The 14151-nt window shown below is 46.6% G+C and overlaps 1 protein-coding gene across 2 annotated transcripts in view; it reads left to right on the top strand.

Moving 5' to 3' along the window:
• Positions 1-13696, top strand: part of RASL12 (RAS like family 12) — a 32992-nt gene extending 19296 nt beyond the window's left edge. For both annotated transcript variants that reach the window (XM_030579116.1, XM_030579115.1), the window contains one exon: positions 12101-13696. In XM_030579116.1, the coding sequence (XP_030434976.1) occupies positions 12101-12485 (385 nt within the window). In that variant the 3' untranslated portion in view covers positions 12486-13696. The remainder of the gene's footprint in view (positions 1-12100) is intronic.
• Positions 13697-14151: the final 455 nt, after the last annotated feature.

The following is a 14151-nucleotide window of genomic DNA, read 5'->3' as shown; positions in this document are numbered from 1 at the left end:
CAGGGTCTTAGCGGGTCGCTCTATGCATGCTGTCCTTGTCTCATCAAGGGTCTGGCTGCCCCATCCATGGGCAGGGAAGATGGCACGGTCGTTCAGCTCATTCACCCAGAGGCTCATCTACCCATTGTCCTTTCGAGAAAGCCACTCGCCTGCTATCCCGGCAGAAGGATTAGTGCAGCAACATCCACTGGAGAGAGAGAGCTATTATTATTAACTTATCAGGGCTGGAGGTGCCAAGACCATGGGCAGCAGTAAATGAGGGCGGATCCAGCAATCAAATGAGGGAGGGTGATAGTCTCAAATGGAGTTTCCATCTGTGTTTTGATTCACCTTGGCTGAGCGTTTCTCTGTGGTCCATGGACTGTGGTCATGTATGCTTACGGGCAGATCTTCTGGCAATATAGGCACACAAACGAGTGTGCAAAGCATGCCTACGAGTGTGCACCCAGTGCTTAATTTGTACCAGGGCTTGCCAGGGCTGAGCCTTGGCAATTCATAGCCCCCGGCAGCTAAGGGCTCAGCAGTTCAGAGCCCCTGGCAGCTCTGGGCGTGGCAGTTCCTAGCCCCGGCAGGTCTGGCTTTGCTGTGTCAGTTACGAAAGTAAAAATATTACTTGAGCCCTGGCACCGATTTCATTACAAATTAAGCACTATGTGCACCTAATTTAGGTACATAACTAGTTCAAGCTGCATGTGCAAACTGAGTAACTGCCCACACACATGCAACCGATGAGATAATCGCTCATGCAGTTACCCAATTTTCATGCATGTTTGTGGTTACTGTATGCGCAAACAGGCATGTCTGTGAGCCTGGCCCTTGCCGTGGTCTGTTCGTTGAGGGCCATATTTTGCTCTCCATACTCTGGCTGAGTATTCTCTCACTACAGGTAGCCCAATTGATTTCACTGGGGCTGCCCACAGAGTCAAGTCCTACTCAGTGTGAGGAATGGTAGCAGAACGCGGCCCCTGAATGATGGCTGCGCATAGCCTCAGCTCCAAGGGGAACTGGTATGGCTGATCACAACAGAAGTGCCACAGCCCTGGGGCAGGGAGTGAGAAGAAGCCACTGGATGGAGGTTTAGGATGGTTCCAATAGGATATAGCACCATCTTGCCAGGAACGGCAATGTAACAGCCCTCTGTCCTGGCCCCAGGCGCTAACTGACACCAACCACAGTAGCAGCTTGTTGTCTGGGCAGCAGAGATTTGTACCCCAGCATGATACCAGCTCCATCCAAAGGTCACCTTATCTGGGCGGCATTCTCCAGAAAAGGACCCCAGTGAGGGAGGGTTGAAGAGGGCATATTGACACATTCCCCATGCAGCTGGGCCGTGCCCAAGTTCCTGGAACTGCAGGGGACCTGGCAAAGGTTCTAATTAGTCTCTTGCAGCGGCTTCGTTTGCTCCAGGGTGCCTGAGTCACCTTGCTCCCTGCAGGTCTCACCTGGTTCCCCTCAAGGCTACAGCTTCTGGCACAATTTCACCTCCCTCCCAGGTCAATGCCATCAGCTTGATTGCTCCCAGTTGTTTTGTGCTGGGTGTAATGTCTGATGTAACAACAGTAGCTCAATGGGTTTCAGGGAGCTCCTTTTTCCTTCCGGCTATGAGGACAGATGAGCCTGACCTGAGCAATCCAGGCCTGCCTCTCCCTAAGTCTCCAGGGGTTTGAGAGAACAGGGCAAAGTCAAGCTCCAGGTCAGGACAGCAAGGGCTTTGGTACTCAAGGCATGGGCCAGGCCCATTACTAGCTGCGATCTTCCCAGAAATCGAGGTTGCTAGGGCAGACAACAATCTCTTCAGGCTTGGGATCCAGCCAGCCCCAAGCCCCTGGGTGTGCCTCCCCTAAGATATCCTCCCCAATCGTGGCCCTTCCCCTAAGCATCTGTGTGAGCAGGAGGAGAAGCTGAGATGGCCTTAGCCCTCCATTCCCTAGGGGCCAGCAGTTGGACACCTGTGGTGGGCTTTTTAAAGAAGAGTTCAGGTAATCACTAGGGTTTCCCCTCTGGTTTTTCCCTCCCAGTTACACACAGAGTCTAGTGATTTTCTGGAAAGTGAGTTTGGGTATTGAGTTTGGGTTGGAAGGCAATGACTGATTGATCGATTGTCCAGGGGTAAGGAACAAGGTCACAGTTGATTGCCCCTATGCCATTGGGTTTGGTAGCTTTAGCATAAAGATACAATCACAGCACAGTCAGGCTTCATGTCGAAATACATGGCTCTCTGATTCCATCCTCCTAGCTTCAGTCATCACCAAGTATTTCAGCGCGTCTAGCCCCTGTTGCCTGCTGATTGATTCCAGCAGCCATGGCACCTGCAAGCCAGTCTCCCTGTGCTGAAGAATTGTACAGCACATGGGTTTCTATCATATGATGCAGTAACACAGGCCAATATGCCAAACCAGCAAGCAAGTCTATTTCACCACTACAACCCGCATGTCAGAAGGGAGAGAAGTATTCTGTGCCCGAGCTGCAGAACAGCATGACTCTACATATGTGGTTCAAGGCTGAGGTCTTGGACTTTTGCATTTCCTGACATTTTCATGTTCAAATTTGCAAACTTGATCGCATGTTAATGTAGACGTTTGGCATTTAAAATCTGTAGGGCTTGATCTGCTATTGAAAGCCAATGGAAGCTTTGCCCTTCACTTTGGTGGGTTTTGGATTGGGTCCATAGTGAGTTCCTAATGAGTAATTTCATGACACTTTAATCATAGAATCATAGGACTGGAAGGGACCTTGAGAGGTTATCTAGTCCAGTCCCCTGCACTCAAGGCAGGACTACGTATTATCTAGACCCATCCCAGGTGTCTGTCCAACCTGCTCTGAAAAATCTCTGATGATAGAGATTCCACAACCTCCCTGGGCAATTTATTCCAGCGCTTAACCACCCTGACAGTTAGGAAGTTTTCCTTAATGTCCAGTTGTTATAACCTTATTCCCAGATTCTGGACCTTAGCGTCCAAAATATGGGGGTTAGCATGAAAACCTCCAAGCTTAGTTACCAGCTTGGACCTGGTACTGCTGCCACCACCCAAAAAATTAGAGTGTTTTGGGGCACTCTGGTCCCACTGAAAAACCTTCCCTGAGGACCCAAGACCCAAATCCCTTGAGTCTCACAACAAAGGGAAATAATCCTTTTTCCCTTCCCCCCTCCAGATGCTCCTGGAGAGATACCCAGACACAAGCTCTGTGAAACTACGCAGAGTGATTCCCCCTCTCCGTTCCCAATCCTGGAACAAAAGCACTTTCCTCTTCACCCAGAGGAAATGCCAAATCAGGCTAGCAATCCAACACACAGCTCTCCCCTTGATTTCTTCCTCCCACCAATTCCCTGGTGAGTACAGACTTAATTTCCCTGAAGTAAAGAAAAACTCCAACAGGTCTTAAAAGAAAACTTTATATAAAAAGAAAGAAAAAATACAAATGTTCTCTCTGTATTAAGATGATACAACACAGGGTCAATTGCTTAAAAGAATATTGAATAAACAGCCTTATTCAAAAAGAATACAAATCAAAGCATTCCAGCACTTATATTCATGCAAATACCAAAGAAAAGAAACCATAGAACTTACTATCTGATCTCTTTGTCCTTACACTTAGAAACAGAAGACTAGAAAATAGAACTACTTCTCCAAAGCTCAGAGGAAAACAGGCAGACAGACAAAAGACCTCTTACACCAACTTCCCTCCACCCAAAGTTGAAAAAATCCGGTTTCCTGATTGGTTCTCTGGTCAGGTGTTTTAGGTGAAAGAGACATTAACCCTTAGCTATCTGTTTATGACACGCCCCCCAAATTGCAGACAGTGGGGAAGCTCACTGGCGGCAATTTCTTCTAGAACTTGAAAATAAACAGATTAATACAACACATGCACCTTTACATATACTACTAAGTATATAACTAACAGACTTTAGATTTTAAGAACACTTTTTAACTACTGGATTCTGGGAAACTTTCACGGGAGAGTGCATCAGCAACTTTGTTAGAAGCTCCTGTGATGTGTTGAATTTCAAAATCAAAATCTTGGAGAGCTAAACTCCAACGAAGAAGTTTCTTGTTGTTCCCCTTGGCAGTATGAAGCCACTTTAGTGCAGCATGGTCAGTTTGTAGTTGGAACCGCCATCCCCAAACATATGGGCGTAGCTTTTCCAGGGCGTACACAATGGCATAGCATTCCTTTTCACTGACTGACCAGTGACTTTCCCTCTCAGACAGTTTCTTGCTGAGAAACACGACAGGATGGAAGTTGTGATCTGTTGCTTCCTGCATGAGCACTGCTCCTATACCACGCTCAGATGCATCTGTGGTTACTAGGAATGGTTTGTCAAAATCCGGGGCCCTGAGTACAGGGTCAGACATGAGCGTTGCCTTAAGCTGGGTAAAGGCTTTTTGACACTCATTAGTCCACTTAACGGCATTTGGCTGGGTCTTTTTGGTTAGGTCGGTCAATGGGGCAGCGATTTGGCTGTAGTGTGGTACAAATCGCCTGTAGTATCCGGCCAAGCCTAAGAAGGATTGGACCTGTTTCTTTGACCTTGGGACAGGCCACTTTTGGATAGCATCCACCTTGGCCTGTAGGGGGTTTATGGTTCCTCGACCCACCTGGTGCCCCAGGTAAGTTACTCTGTTTTGGCCTATTTGACACTTTTTGGCCTTAACAGTTAGTCCTGCCTGCCTGATGCGCTCAAAGACCTTTTCCAGGTGGAGTAGGTGTTCGGGCCAGGAGTCTGAAAAAATGGCCACATCATCGAGGTAGGCAACTGCAAATTCTCCCAGTCCAGCTAGTAGACCATCTACCAGCCTCTGGAAGGTGGCGGGTGCATTTCGAAGGCCGAAAGGAAGGACATTGAATTCATACACCCCCGCATGGGTGACGAATGCTGACCTCTCCTTGGCAGGTTCATCTAGCGGTACTTGCCAGTACCCCTTGGTTAAGTCTATTGTAGAGATGAACTGGGCACGTCCCAACTTTTCCAATAGCTCATCAGTACGTGGCATCGGATAGTTGTCCGGACGAGTTACAGCATTTAGCTTACGGTAGTCTACGCAAAAGCGTATTTCCCCATCTGGTTTGGGTACCAGAACCACTGGAGATGCCCATGCACTGGTAGATGGGCGGATTATACCCATCTGTAGCATGTTCTGGATCTCCCGTTCTATAGCAGCTTGGGCATGAGGAGACACCCGGTAGGGTGGGGTTCTGATTGGGTGAGCATTACCTGTATCAATGGAGTGGTATGCCCGTTCAGTCCGTCCTGGGGTGGCTGAGAACAATGGGGCGAAGCTAGTGCACAGCTCCTTGATTTGTTGCCGCTGCAGACGTTCCAGGGTGGTTGAGAGGTTCACCTCTTCCACGCCACCGTCTTTTTTCCCATCGTAGTAGACACCGTCAGGCCACTCAGCATCATCTCCCTGGACTGTAAACTGACAAACCTGTAAGTCTCTGGAATAGAAAGGCTTGAGAGAATTAACATGGTACACTTTAGGCTTTAGTGAGGAATTGGGAAATGCTAAGAGGTAGTTTACAGCTCCCAGGCGCTCTTGGACCGTGAATGGCCCTTCCCATGATGCTTCCATCTTATGGGCCTGTTGCGCCTTCAAGACCATAACCTGGTCTCCTACCTTGAAGGAACGTTCTCTGGCATGTCTGTCATACCAGGCCTTTTGCTCTTCTTGAGCATCCTTTAGGTTCTCTCTAGCAAGGGCTAAAGAGTGTCGGAGGGTGCTTTGTAGGTTGCTTACAAAGTCCAGAATGTTAGTTCCTGGAGAAGGCGTAAACCCCTCCCATTGCTGCTTCACCAACTGTAATGGCCCCTTAACCTCGTGACCATACACAAGTTCAAATGGTGAAAACCCTAAACTGGGATGTGGTACAGCCCTGTAGGCAAACAGCAACTGCTGCAACACTAGGTCCCAATTATTGGAGAATTCGTTGATGAATTTTCTTATCATGGCCCCCAAAGTTCCATTGAACCTTTCCACCAGGCCATTGGTTTGATGGTGGTACGGGGTGGCAACCAAGTGATTCACCCCATGAGTTTCCCACAGTTTTTCCATGGTCCCTGCCAGGAAATTAGACCCTGAATCTGTAAGGATGTCAGAGGGCCAACCTACCCTGGCAAAGATGTCTGTTAGGGCCAGGCACACAGTGTTAGCCCTGGTGTTGCCTAGAGCTACTGCTTCTGGCCATCGGGTAGCAAAGTCCACTAAAGTCAGTACGTACTGCTTTCCTCTGGGCGTCTTTTTTGGGAAAGGGCCCAGAATATCCACAGCTACTCGCTGAAATGGGACCTCAATTATGGGGAGTGGCTGGAGAGGGGCCTTGACCTGGTCTTGAGGCTTACCTACTCTTTGGCATACCTCACAAGACCGGACATACTTGGCAACATCCTTGCCCATCCCCTCCCAGTGGAAGGACTTCCCCAACCGGTCCTTGGTTCTGTTCACCCCAGCATGGCCACTGGGATGATCATGGGCTAAGCTTAAGAGCTTCTCCCGGTACTTAGTTGGAACCACCAACTGTTTTTGCGGCTGCCATTCTTCCCGGTGTCCACCAGAAAGAATTTCCTTGTATAAAAGTCCTTGGTCTATAACAAACCGGGATCGATTTGAAGAGCTGAGAGGCGGTGGGGTGCTCCGTGCCGCCGCCCACGCTTTCTGAAGGCTGTCATCTGCTTCCTGCTCAGCCTGGAACTGTTCCCTTGAGGCTGGGGTCACCAGTTCTTCCTCAGACTGTGGACTTGGGCTTGGTCCCTCTGGAAGCGATGTAGGTGATGGGGTTGTTTCCGTTGCTGGTGAACCGCTCTCCGCTGGTGCACCTGAGGGTATTTCAGGCTCTGGCTGAGCCTTTTGGGTATGGCTGTCGTGTGCTTCTGCCAGTTCTGGCTCGCTGGCGCCCTCTGGCGTTGAGTTTGAAGATGTGGTTGCACTTGCTGGTGCTGGTTGCTGTTCCAGTTCCGGGCCTGGGACTGGAGAGGCTGTGGCTGTTTCAGTGGTAGGCATGGAATCCGGGTCCACTACCTCTGTCTGGGTCTCTGGTAACACAGACGGGGCCTCTGTGGACGGCTCAGGAACAGGAATGGGTCTGGAAGCTTGCCTGGTTTGGCTACGGGTAACCATTCCCACTCTCTTGGCCCGCTTCACTTGGTTGGCCAAGTCTTCCCCCAGTAGCATGGGGATAGGATAATTGTCATAGACTGCAAAAGTCCACATTCCTGACCAGCCTTTGTACTGGACAGGCAGTTCAGCTGTAGGCAAGTCTACAGCTTGTGACATGAAGGGGTAAATGGTAACTTTGGCCTTTGGGTTGATGAATTTGGGGTCAACGAAGGATTGGTGGATAGCTGACACTTGTGCCCCCGTGTCTCTCCACGCAGTAACCTTCTTTCCGCCCACTCTCAAATTTTCCCTTCGCTCCAAGGGTATTTGAGAGGCATCCGGGCCTGGGGATCTTTGGTGTGATGGTGGTGTAATGAATTGCACTCGCATGGTGTTCTTGGGACAGTTGGCCTTGATATGTCCCGGTTCATTACACTTAAAGCATCTTCCATCTGATGGGTCACTGGGCCGAGGTGAGTTACTGGAGACTGGTGAGGTTGAAGAGTAGGGTATCTGTGGCTTTACTTGGGTGGTATGGAGGGTCTTTGGCTGTCCTCGGTTGTAGGGTTTATGGTCTGTGTGCCCCCTGGGGTAATCGTTCCCCTTGACAGTAGCTTTTTTGCTTTCTGCCAGTTCCATCCATTTGGCTCCAATCTCCCCCGCCTCAGCGATAGTTTTGGGATTTCTATCTTGTATGTACCGTGTGATGTCTTCAGGAACACCATCCAAGAACTGCTCCATTTGTATGAGGAGGTTCACTTCTTCCAAGGTTTGAATGTTGTTTCCTGTTAACCAGGCCTCATAGTTTTTTGCAATGTAGTAGGCGTGTTTGGGAAATGACACCTCTGGTTTCCATTTTTGGGTTCTGAAGCGCCGACGGGCATGATCTGGGGTTATCCCCATCCTGTATCTGGCCTTGGTTTGAAAAAGTTTATAGTCATTCATTTGCGGCTTGGGCATTTCAGCTGCCACCTCTGCTAAAGGTCCACTGAGGTGTGGCCTTAATTCTACCATGTACTGGTCTTCGGGGATGCTGTACCCAAGACAGGCTCTTTCAAAATTTTCCAAGAAGGCCTCGGTGTCATCACCTGCCTTGTAGGTGGGAAATTTCCTGTGCTGGGGAGCAATAATTGGCGCCGGGTTGTTAGGGTTGGCTGGCACATGCAGCCCAGCTTTTGCCATCTCCAGTTCATGTTTTCTCTGTTTTTCCTTCTCTTCATTCTCTTTTTGTTGTTTTTCCATTTCTTTTTGTTGTTTTTCCATTTCTTTTTGTTGTTTTTCCATTTCTCGGCGGTGGGCTGCCTCATCTTCTGCTTGTTTCCTTCGGTAGGCCACCTCTTCTTCTTCTAGTTTTCTTTTGTGTGCTGCCTCTTGGGCTGCCTGTTCTCTTTGGAAGGCTGCCAGTTTGAGGCTTTCTTCCTTTTCTTTCATCTCCATCTGTCGCCTGTGTTCAGCGTCTTTGATTTGTTCTTCGGCGTCAATCCTTGCCTTAGAAGTCATGGTTCCTGTTTTCTTGTGTTGGGGTGCCCTCCGATGTTTATCTTCTGAACTGCAGGCTCTCTGTTGCCTCCTGAAGTCTGCCTAGCAACAGTGCTTTTTTCCTTTTCTCTCTCTAGCTAATGTTCAATTAAGGGAAACCAGAAAAACCACTTTATCTGCATGCATATAAGTGCTGGTACTTGCCTCCTAATGGGAGGGCTATTGCATGACAAAAGACCCTTAACAGTCTTCTCGCTTAATATGCAAACCACAAACTGCTAGAGAGCAGAAAAAAAAATTCTCTCTGGTTCCCTTTTAAAACCAAACTGTTTCTCTCTGCTAAAAAGCCCTTAGCAGAGAAAAGAAAAATATAATATTCCTACTGGCTTCTGGATTCTGTCTATATCCCGCCGCTGCTACACCATGTTATAACCTTATTCCCAGATTCTGGACCTTAGCGTCCAAAATATGGGGGTTAGCATGAAAACCTCCAAGCTTAGTTACCAGCTTGGACCTGGTACTGCTGCCACCACCCAAAAAATTAGAGTGTTTTGGGGCACTCTGGTCCCACTGAAAAACCTTCCCTGGGGACCCAAGACCCAAATCCCTTGAGTCTCACAACAAAGGGAAATAATCCTTTTTCCCTTCCCCCCTCCAGATGCTCCTGGAGAGATACCCAGACACAAGCTCTGTGAAACTACGCAGAGTGATTCCCCCTCTCCGTTCCCAATCCTGGAACAAAAGCACTTTCCTCTTCACCCAGAGGAAATGCCAAATCAGGCTAGCAATCCAACACACAGCTCTCCCCTTGATTTCTTCCTCCCACCAATTCCCTGGTGAGTACAGACTTAATTTCCCTGAAGTAAAGAAAAACTCCAACAGGTCTTAAAAGAAAACTTTATATAAAAGAAAGAAAAAATACAAATGTTCTCTCTGTATTAAGATGATACAACACAGGGTCAATTGCTTAAAAGAATATTGAATAAACAGCCTTATTCAAAAAGAATACAAATCAAAGCATTCCAGCACTTATATTCATGCAAATACCAAAGAAAAGAAACCATAGAACTTACTATCTGATCTCTTTGTCCTTACACTTAGAAACAGAAGACTAGAAAATAGAACTACTTCTCCAAAGCTCAGAGGAAAACAGGCAGACAGACAAAAGACCTCTTACACCAACTTCCCTCCACCCAAAGTTGAAAAAATCCGGTTTCCTGATTGGTTCTCTGGTCAGGTGTTTTAGGTGAAAGAGACATTAACCCTTAGCTATCTGTTTATGACACCAGTCTAAACCACCCTTGCTGCAATTTAAGTCCATTGCTTCTTGTCCTATCCTCAGAGGTTAAGGAGAACAATTTTTCTCCCTACTCCTTGTAAAACCTTTTATGTACTGAAAACTGTTATCATGTCTCCCCTCAGTCTTCTCTTCTCCAGTCTAAACAAACCCAATTTTTTTCAGTCTTCCCTCATAGGTCATGTTTTTTAGACCTTTAATCATTGTTGTTGCTCTTCTCTGGACTTTCTCCAATATGTCCACATCTTTCCTGAAATGTGGGGCCCAGAAGTGGACAAAATATTCCAGTTGAGGCCTAATCAGCAGGGAATAGAGCGGAAGAATTACTTCTTGTGTCTTGCTTACAACACTTCTGCTAATACAAAAAAAGCGAAGATCATTCTGGGATGTAACAGTGTTACACTGTTCACTCATATTTAGCTTGTGATCCACTCTGACCCCCAGATCTGTTTCTGCAGTACTCCTTCCTAGGCAGTCATTTCCCATTTTGTATGTGTGCAACTGATTGTTCCTGCCTAAGTGGAGTACTTTGCATTAGCCCTTATTGAATTTCATCCTATTTACTTCAAACCATTTCTCCAGTTTGTCCAGATCATTTTGAATTTTAATCCTATCCTCCTAAGCATTTGCAATCCCTCCCAGCTTAGTATCATACACAAACCTTATAAGTGTATGCTGTATGCCATTATTTAAATCATTGATGAAGATATTGAAGAGAACCAGACCCAGAAATGATCCCTGCAGAACCCCACTCAATATGCCCTTCCAGCTTGACTGTGAACCACTGATAATTATTCTCGGGGAACGGTTTTCCAACCAATTATGCACCCCCCTTGTAGTAGCTCCATCTAGGTTGTATTTCCCTAGTTTGTTTATGAGGAGGTCATGTGAGACTGTATCAAAAGCCTTACTAAAGTCAAGATATACCACAGCTACCGCTTCCCCCATATCCAGAAGGCTTGTTACCCTGTCAAAGAAAGCTATTAGGTTGGTTTGACATGATTTGTTCTTGACAAATCCATGTTGTTACTTATCACCTTATTGTCTTCCAGGTGCTTGCAAATTGATTGCTTAATTATTTACTCCATTATCTTTCTGGGCACTGAAGTTAAGATGACTGGTTTGTAATTCTCCAGTTTGTCCTATTTTCCCATTTTATAGATTGACACTATATTTGCCCTTTTCCAGTCTTCTGGAATCTCCCCCGTCTTCCATGACTTTTCAAATAATCGCTCATGGCTGAGATATCTCCTCTGTCAGCTCCTTGAGCATTCTAGGATGTATTTCATCAGGCCCTGGTGGCTTTAAGACATCTAACTTGTCTAAGTCATTTTTAACTTGTTCTTTTCCTATTTTAGCCTCTGATCCTACCTCATTTTCACCTGCATTCACTATGTTAGACGTCCAATTGCTCCTAACCTTTTTTGGTGAAAACTGAAACAAAAGAGTCATTTAGCATTTCTGCCATTTCCTGTTACTGTTTTCTTCCCCTCATTAAATAACAAATCTACCCTGTCCTTGGTTTTCCTCTTACATCTAATGTATTTGTAGAATGTTTTCTTGTTACCCTTTATGTCTCTAGCTAGTTTAATCTTGTTTTGTGTCTTGGCCTTTCTAATTTTGTCCCTACATACTTGTGTTGTTTGTTTATATTCATCCTTTGTAATTTGACCTAGTTTCTACTTTTTTGTAGGACTCTTTTTTGAGTTTCAGATCATTGAAAGGTTCCTGGTTAAGCCAGGGTAGTCTCTTACCATACTTCCTAGCTTTGTGGCATCCAAGGCCCTAAGTCAGTACATACCTAACTAAGCATAGGAATAGTCCAACTGGCTTAAACCCATTGACTTTAATAGGACTACTCACATGTTTAATGTTACGTTTTTGCTGAATTGGGGTCTGAACCCTCCTTTTAGAAGGGTACCAGTGTAATAAATTGTGGCTGTGCATATCCAGGCAATAGGGTAGTTAGTGTGAAGCAAGCCAAGACCTAATGAAGTCAATGGGAGTTTTTTCATTGACTTAAATGGATCAGGCTCCACAGCATAAATTCCTTTATCTCGTGCTCAGATCCTCTCTATGAGCTGCCACTTTGTATCAGGCTGATGCAGTGGCTAGGGCTGGCCACTAGAGGGAGAAATGATCTCAGGCCCTGAGCCCTGGATTCAACCTGCACATCAGCTGTCATGGTCTCTGCTTGGCTCACACACTACTTCCTGTTCTCCTTCGTCAGACAGGTCACCAAAGCTGAAGGGGTGTCTCTAGCTGCCAAGTACGGGTGCTTGTTTTACGAGGTCTCTGCCTGCCTGGAGTTCGAGGCTGTGCAACATGTGTTCCATGAAGCTGCGCGGGAAGTGAGGAGGGAGATGGAGCGGAACCTGCCGGTCCGACCGCTGTTCATCACAGAGGAGAGGCCCTTCCTACACCTTGCTGCCCCAACTGCAGTGGCCTCTAAGCACGGCCTGGCTAGCTGCACACTCAACACTCTCTCCACGGTCAACTACAAAGAGATTCCCTCCGTGGCACAAGCCAAGCTGGTCACGGTGAAATCGTCACGGGCTCAAAGCAAGAGGAAAGCTCCCACGTTGACCTTACTGAAGGGCTTTAAAATATTTTAAGCCTTGGCCCCTCCAAGGGATGGGAAAGGAGCAGCCACTAGATTTCCTGGCATCCCAAGGAACCTTCTCCAACTTCTGCAGTGGCATATTTGACAATCTCCATGGCAGCAGTGGCTTACAGACCATCTTCCGTGATTTACTGACAATGCACTTGGCCTTAGAACTACAGCAAAGCACTTTGGTAGGGATGCAGCGAACAGGCCCAGGATTGAGTGCTGAAGAGTTTGAAACTTTGTCATAACTTCCTTCTAACTCACTAACTATTTGTCCAGTCCCTGTAGCTCAGTATTGACATGATATTTGTACATTAGTCCTAGCATTTGCACTGAGTGTTTGTAGAGCTATTTGTTATAACAGAAGCAAAACAGAGAGAGGGAGATGAAGCCTCTGTTATATTTGTCACATCAGCAGGATGAGAAGCTGAATGCCCTCGCCTCGTGCGTAGGGTAAATAAACTTTACATTGTTCTCCCAAGAGGCCAGATCCTCTGCTTGTACATATATATCACCACTTCTTGAAAAATCAGCTCCCATAAATGCCCACTAGCTGGTTAAACAAGAGGTGTGGCCCATGTAATAACTGAGTCCAGAGTATCTAAATGCAGTGATCATGTAGAAGGCACAAATGTAATGCTCAGTTTGGTACCCTGTAGTGGGAATATTTGGTGGTTGGAACATACGACTTCATCAGAGCCAGGATAGTTTATGGAGACGTATTGGTTTTCACAAAACTTTTGTTGGGAAGTTTTTAGGCAGAAAGAGAAAGCAGCTGAGTGGCTCAGGCATTCAGCTGGCCTGTGGGAGAGCAGATGAGTTGTCAGTACACTGTCCTGGGATGAAGGAGGCCTGGGTTAAAGTTCCTGCTTCTGGCTGATTCACAGCAGAGTTTTCCTCCCAGATCACTTTGACTCTGGCAGGCCAGGGACATGAACCCAGGTCTCTCACATCCCAGGGGCCTCTCTCTCTTTGCACCCTCAAAAGTTACCACAACGTGGAATTGAGGTACTCCAGACAAGCTGTAGTATTTGGCTCCTGTTGTCAGTGCTGAAGATCTGCAGTGTGAACACATAATGTCTGATGAATCTGGATAGAAGGTAGTCAGAGATACATGTCGGAGATAAGGTTGTTTGGGGTATCTTGACTCTGAATTTCCATACGTTCCAACATTAGGGGTTTTGGTTTTCGTAGGGTTTTTTAAAGGGTTTCTGTAACTGAAAATTTCCTAGATTTCCAGTGTTTGTTAAAATGTCAGTGTTCTAAGGTTCTGTCCCCTAAAATGACTGATATGTATTTACAGCCCTAACTGGATTGGTCTGCAAATCCAGAGCTTGTATCCTATGCGACTCCCATTGAAATCAATGGAAAAACTCCCCTTTGCTTCCATGGGAGCAGGAACAGGTCCATTGTTTAGAGATCTACAAATCTCATTTCAGGTAGCTTGCTACAGCGCGTGTGCAGATGAAAGTCCTTATTGCTAGTATTGTGCAGCAAAAGCTAGCAAAATGTTGACACAACCTGTTCCAAGGTCAATACATTTCATTTAATGACCACAAAGCCCCCCCTACTGGAATGTTCACACACTGCAGCTAGTATGCCTTCAAATCAGCAGTGTTTTCAATTTGCTGTTAAAGCAATAAGGTGAGGTTTTTAAATGAAATGAAAAAACA

The sequence above is a fragment of the Gopherus evgoodei genome, chromosome 10 (assembly GCF_007399415.2).
Source record: "Gopherus evgoodei ecotype Sinaloan lineage chromosome 10, rGopEvg1_v1.p, whole genome shotgun sequence".
NCBI classification, from domain to species: Eukaryota; Metazoa; Chordata; order Testudines; family Testudinidae; genus Gopherus; species Gopherus evgoodei.
Note: the sequence above shows the minus strand (reverse complement) of the source record. Positions and strands in the feature narration are given on the sequence as shown.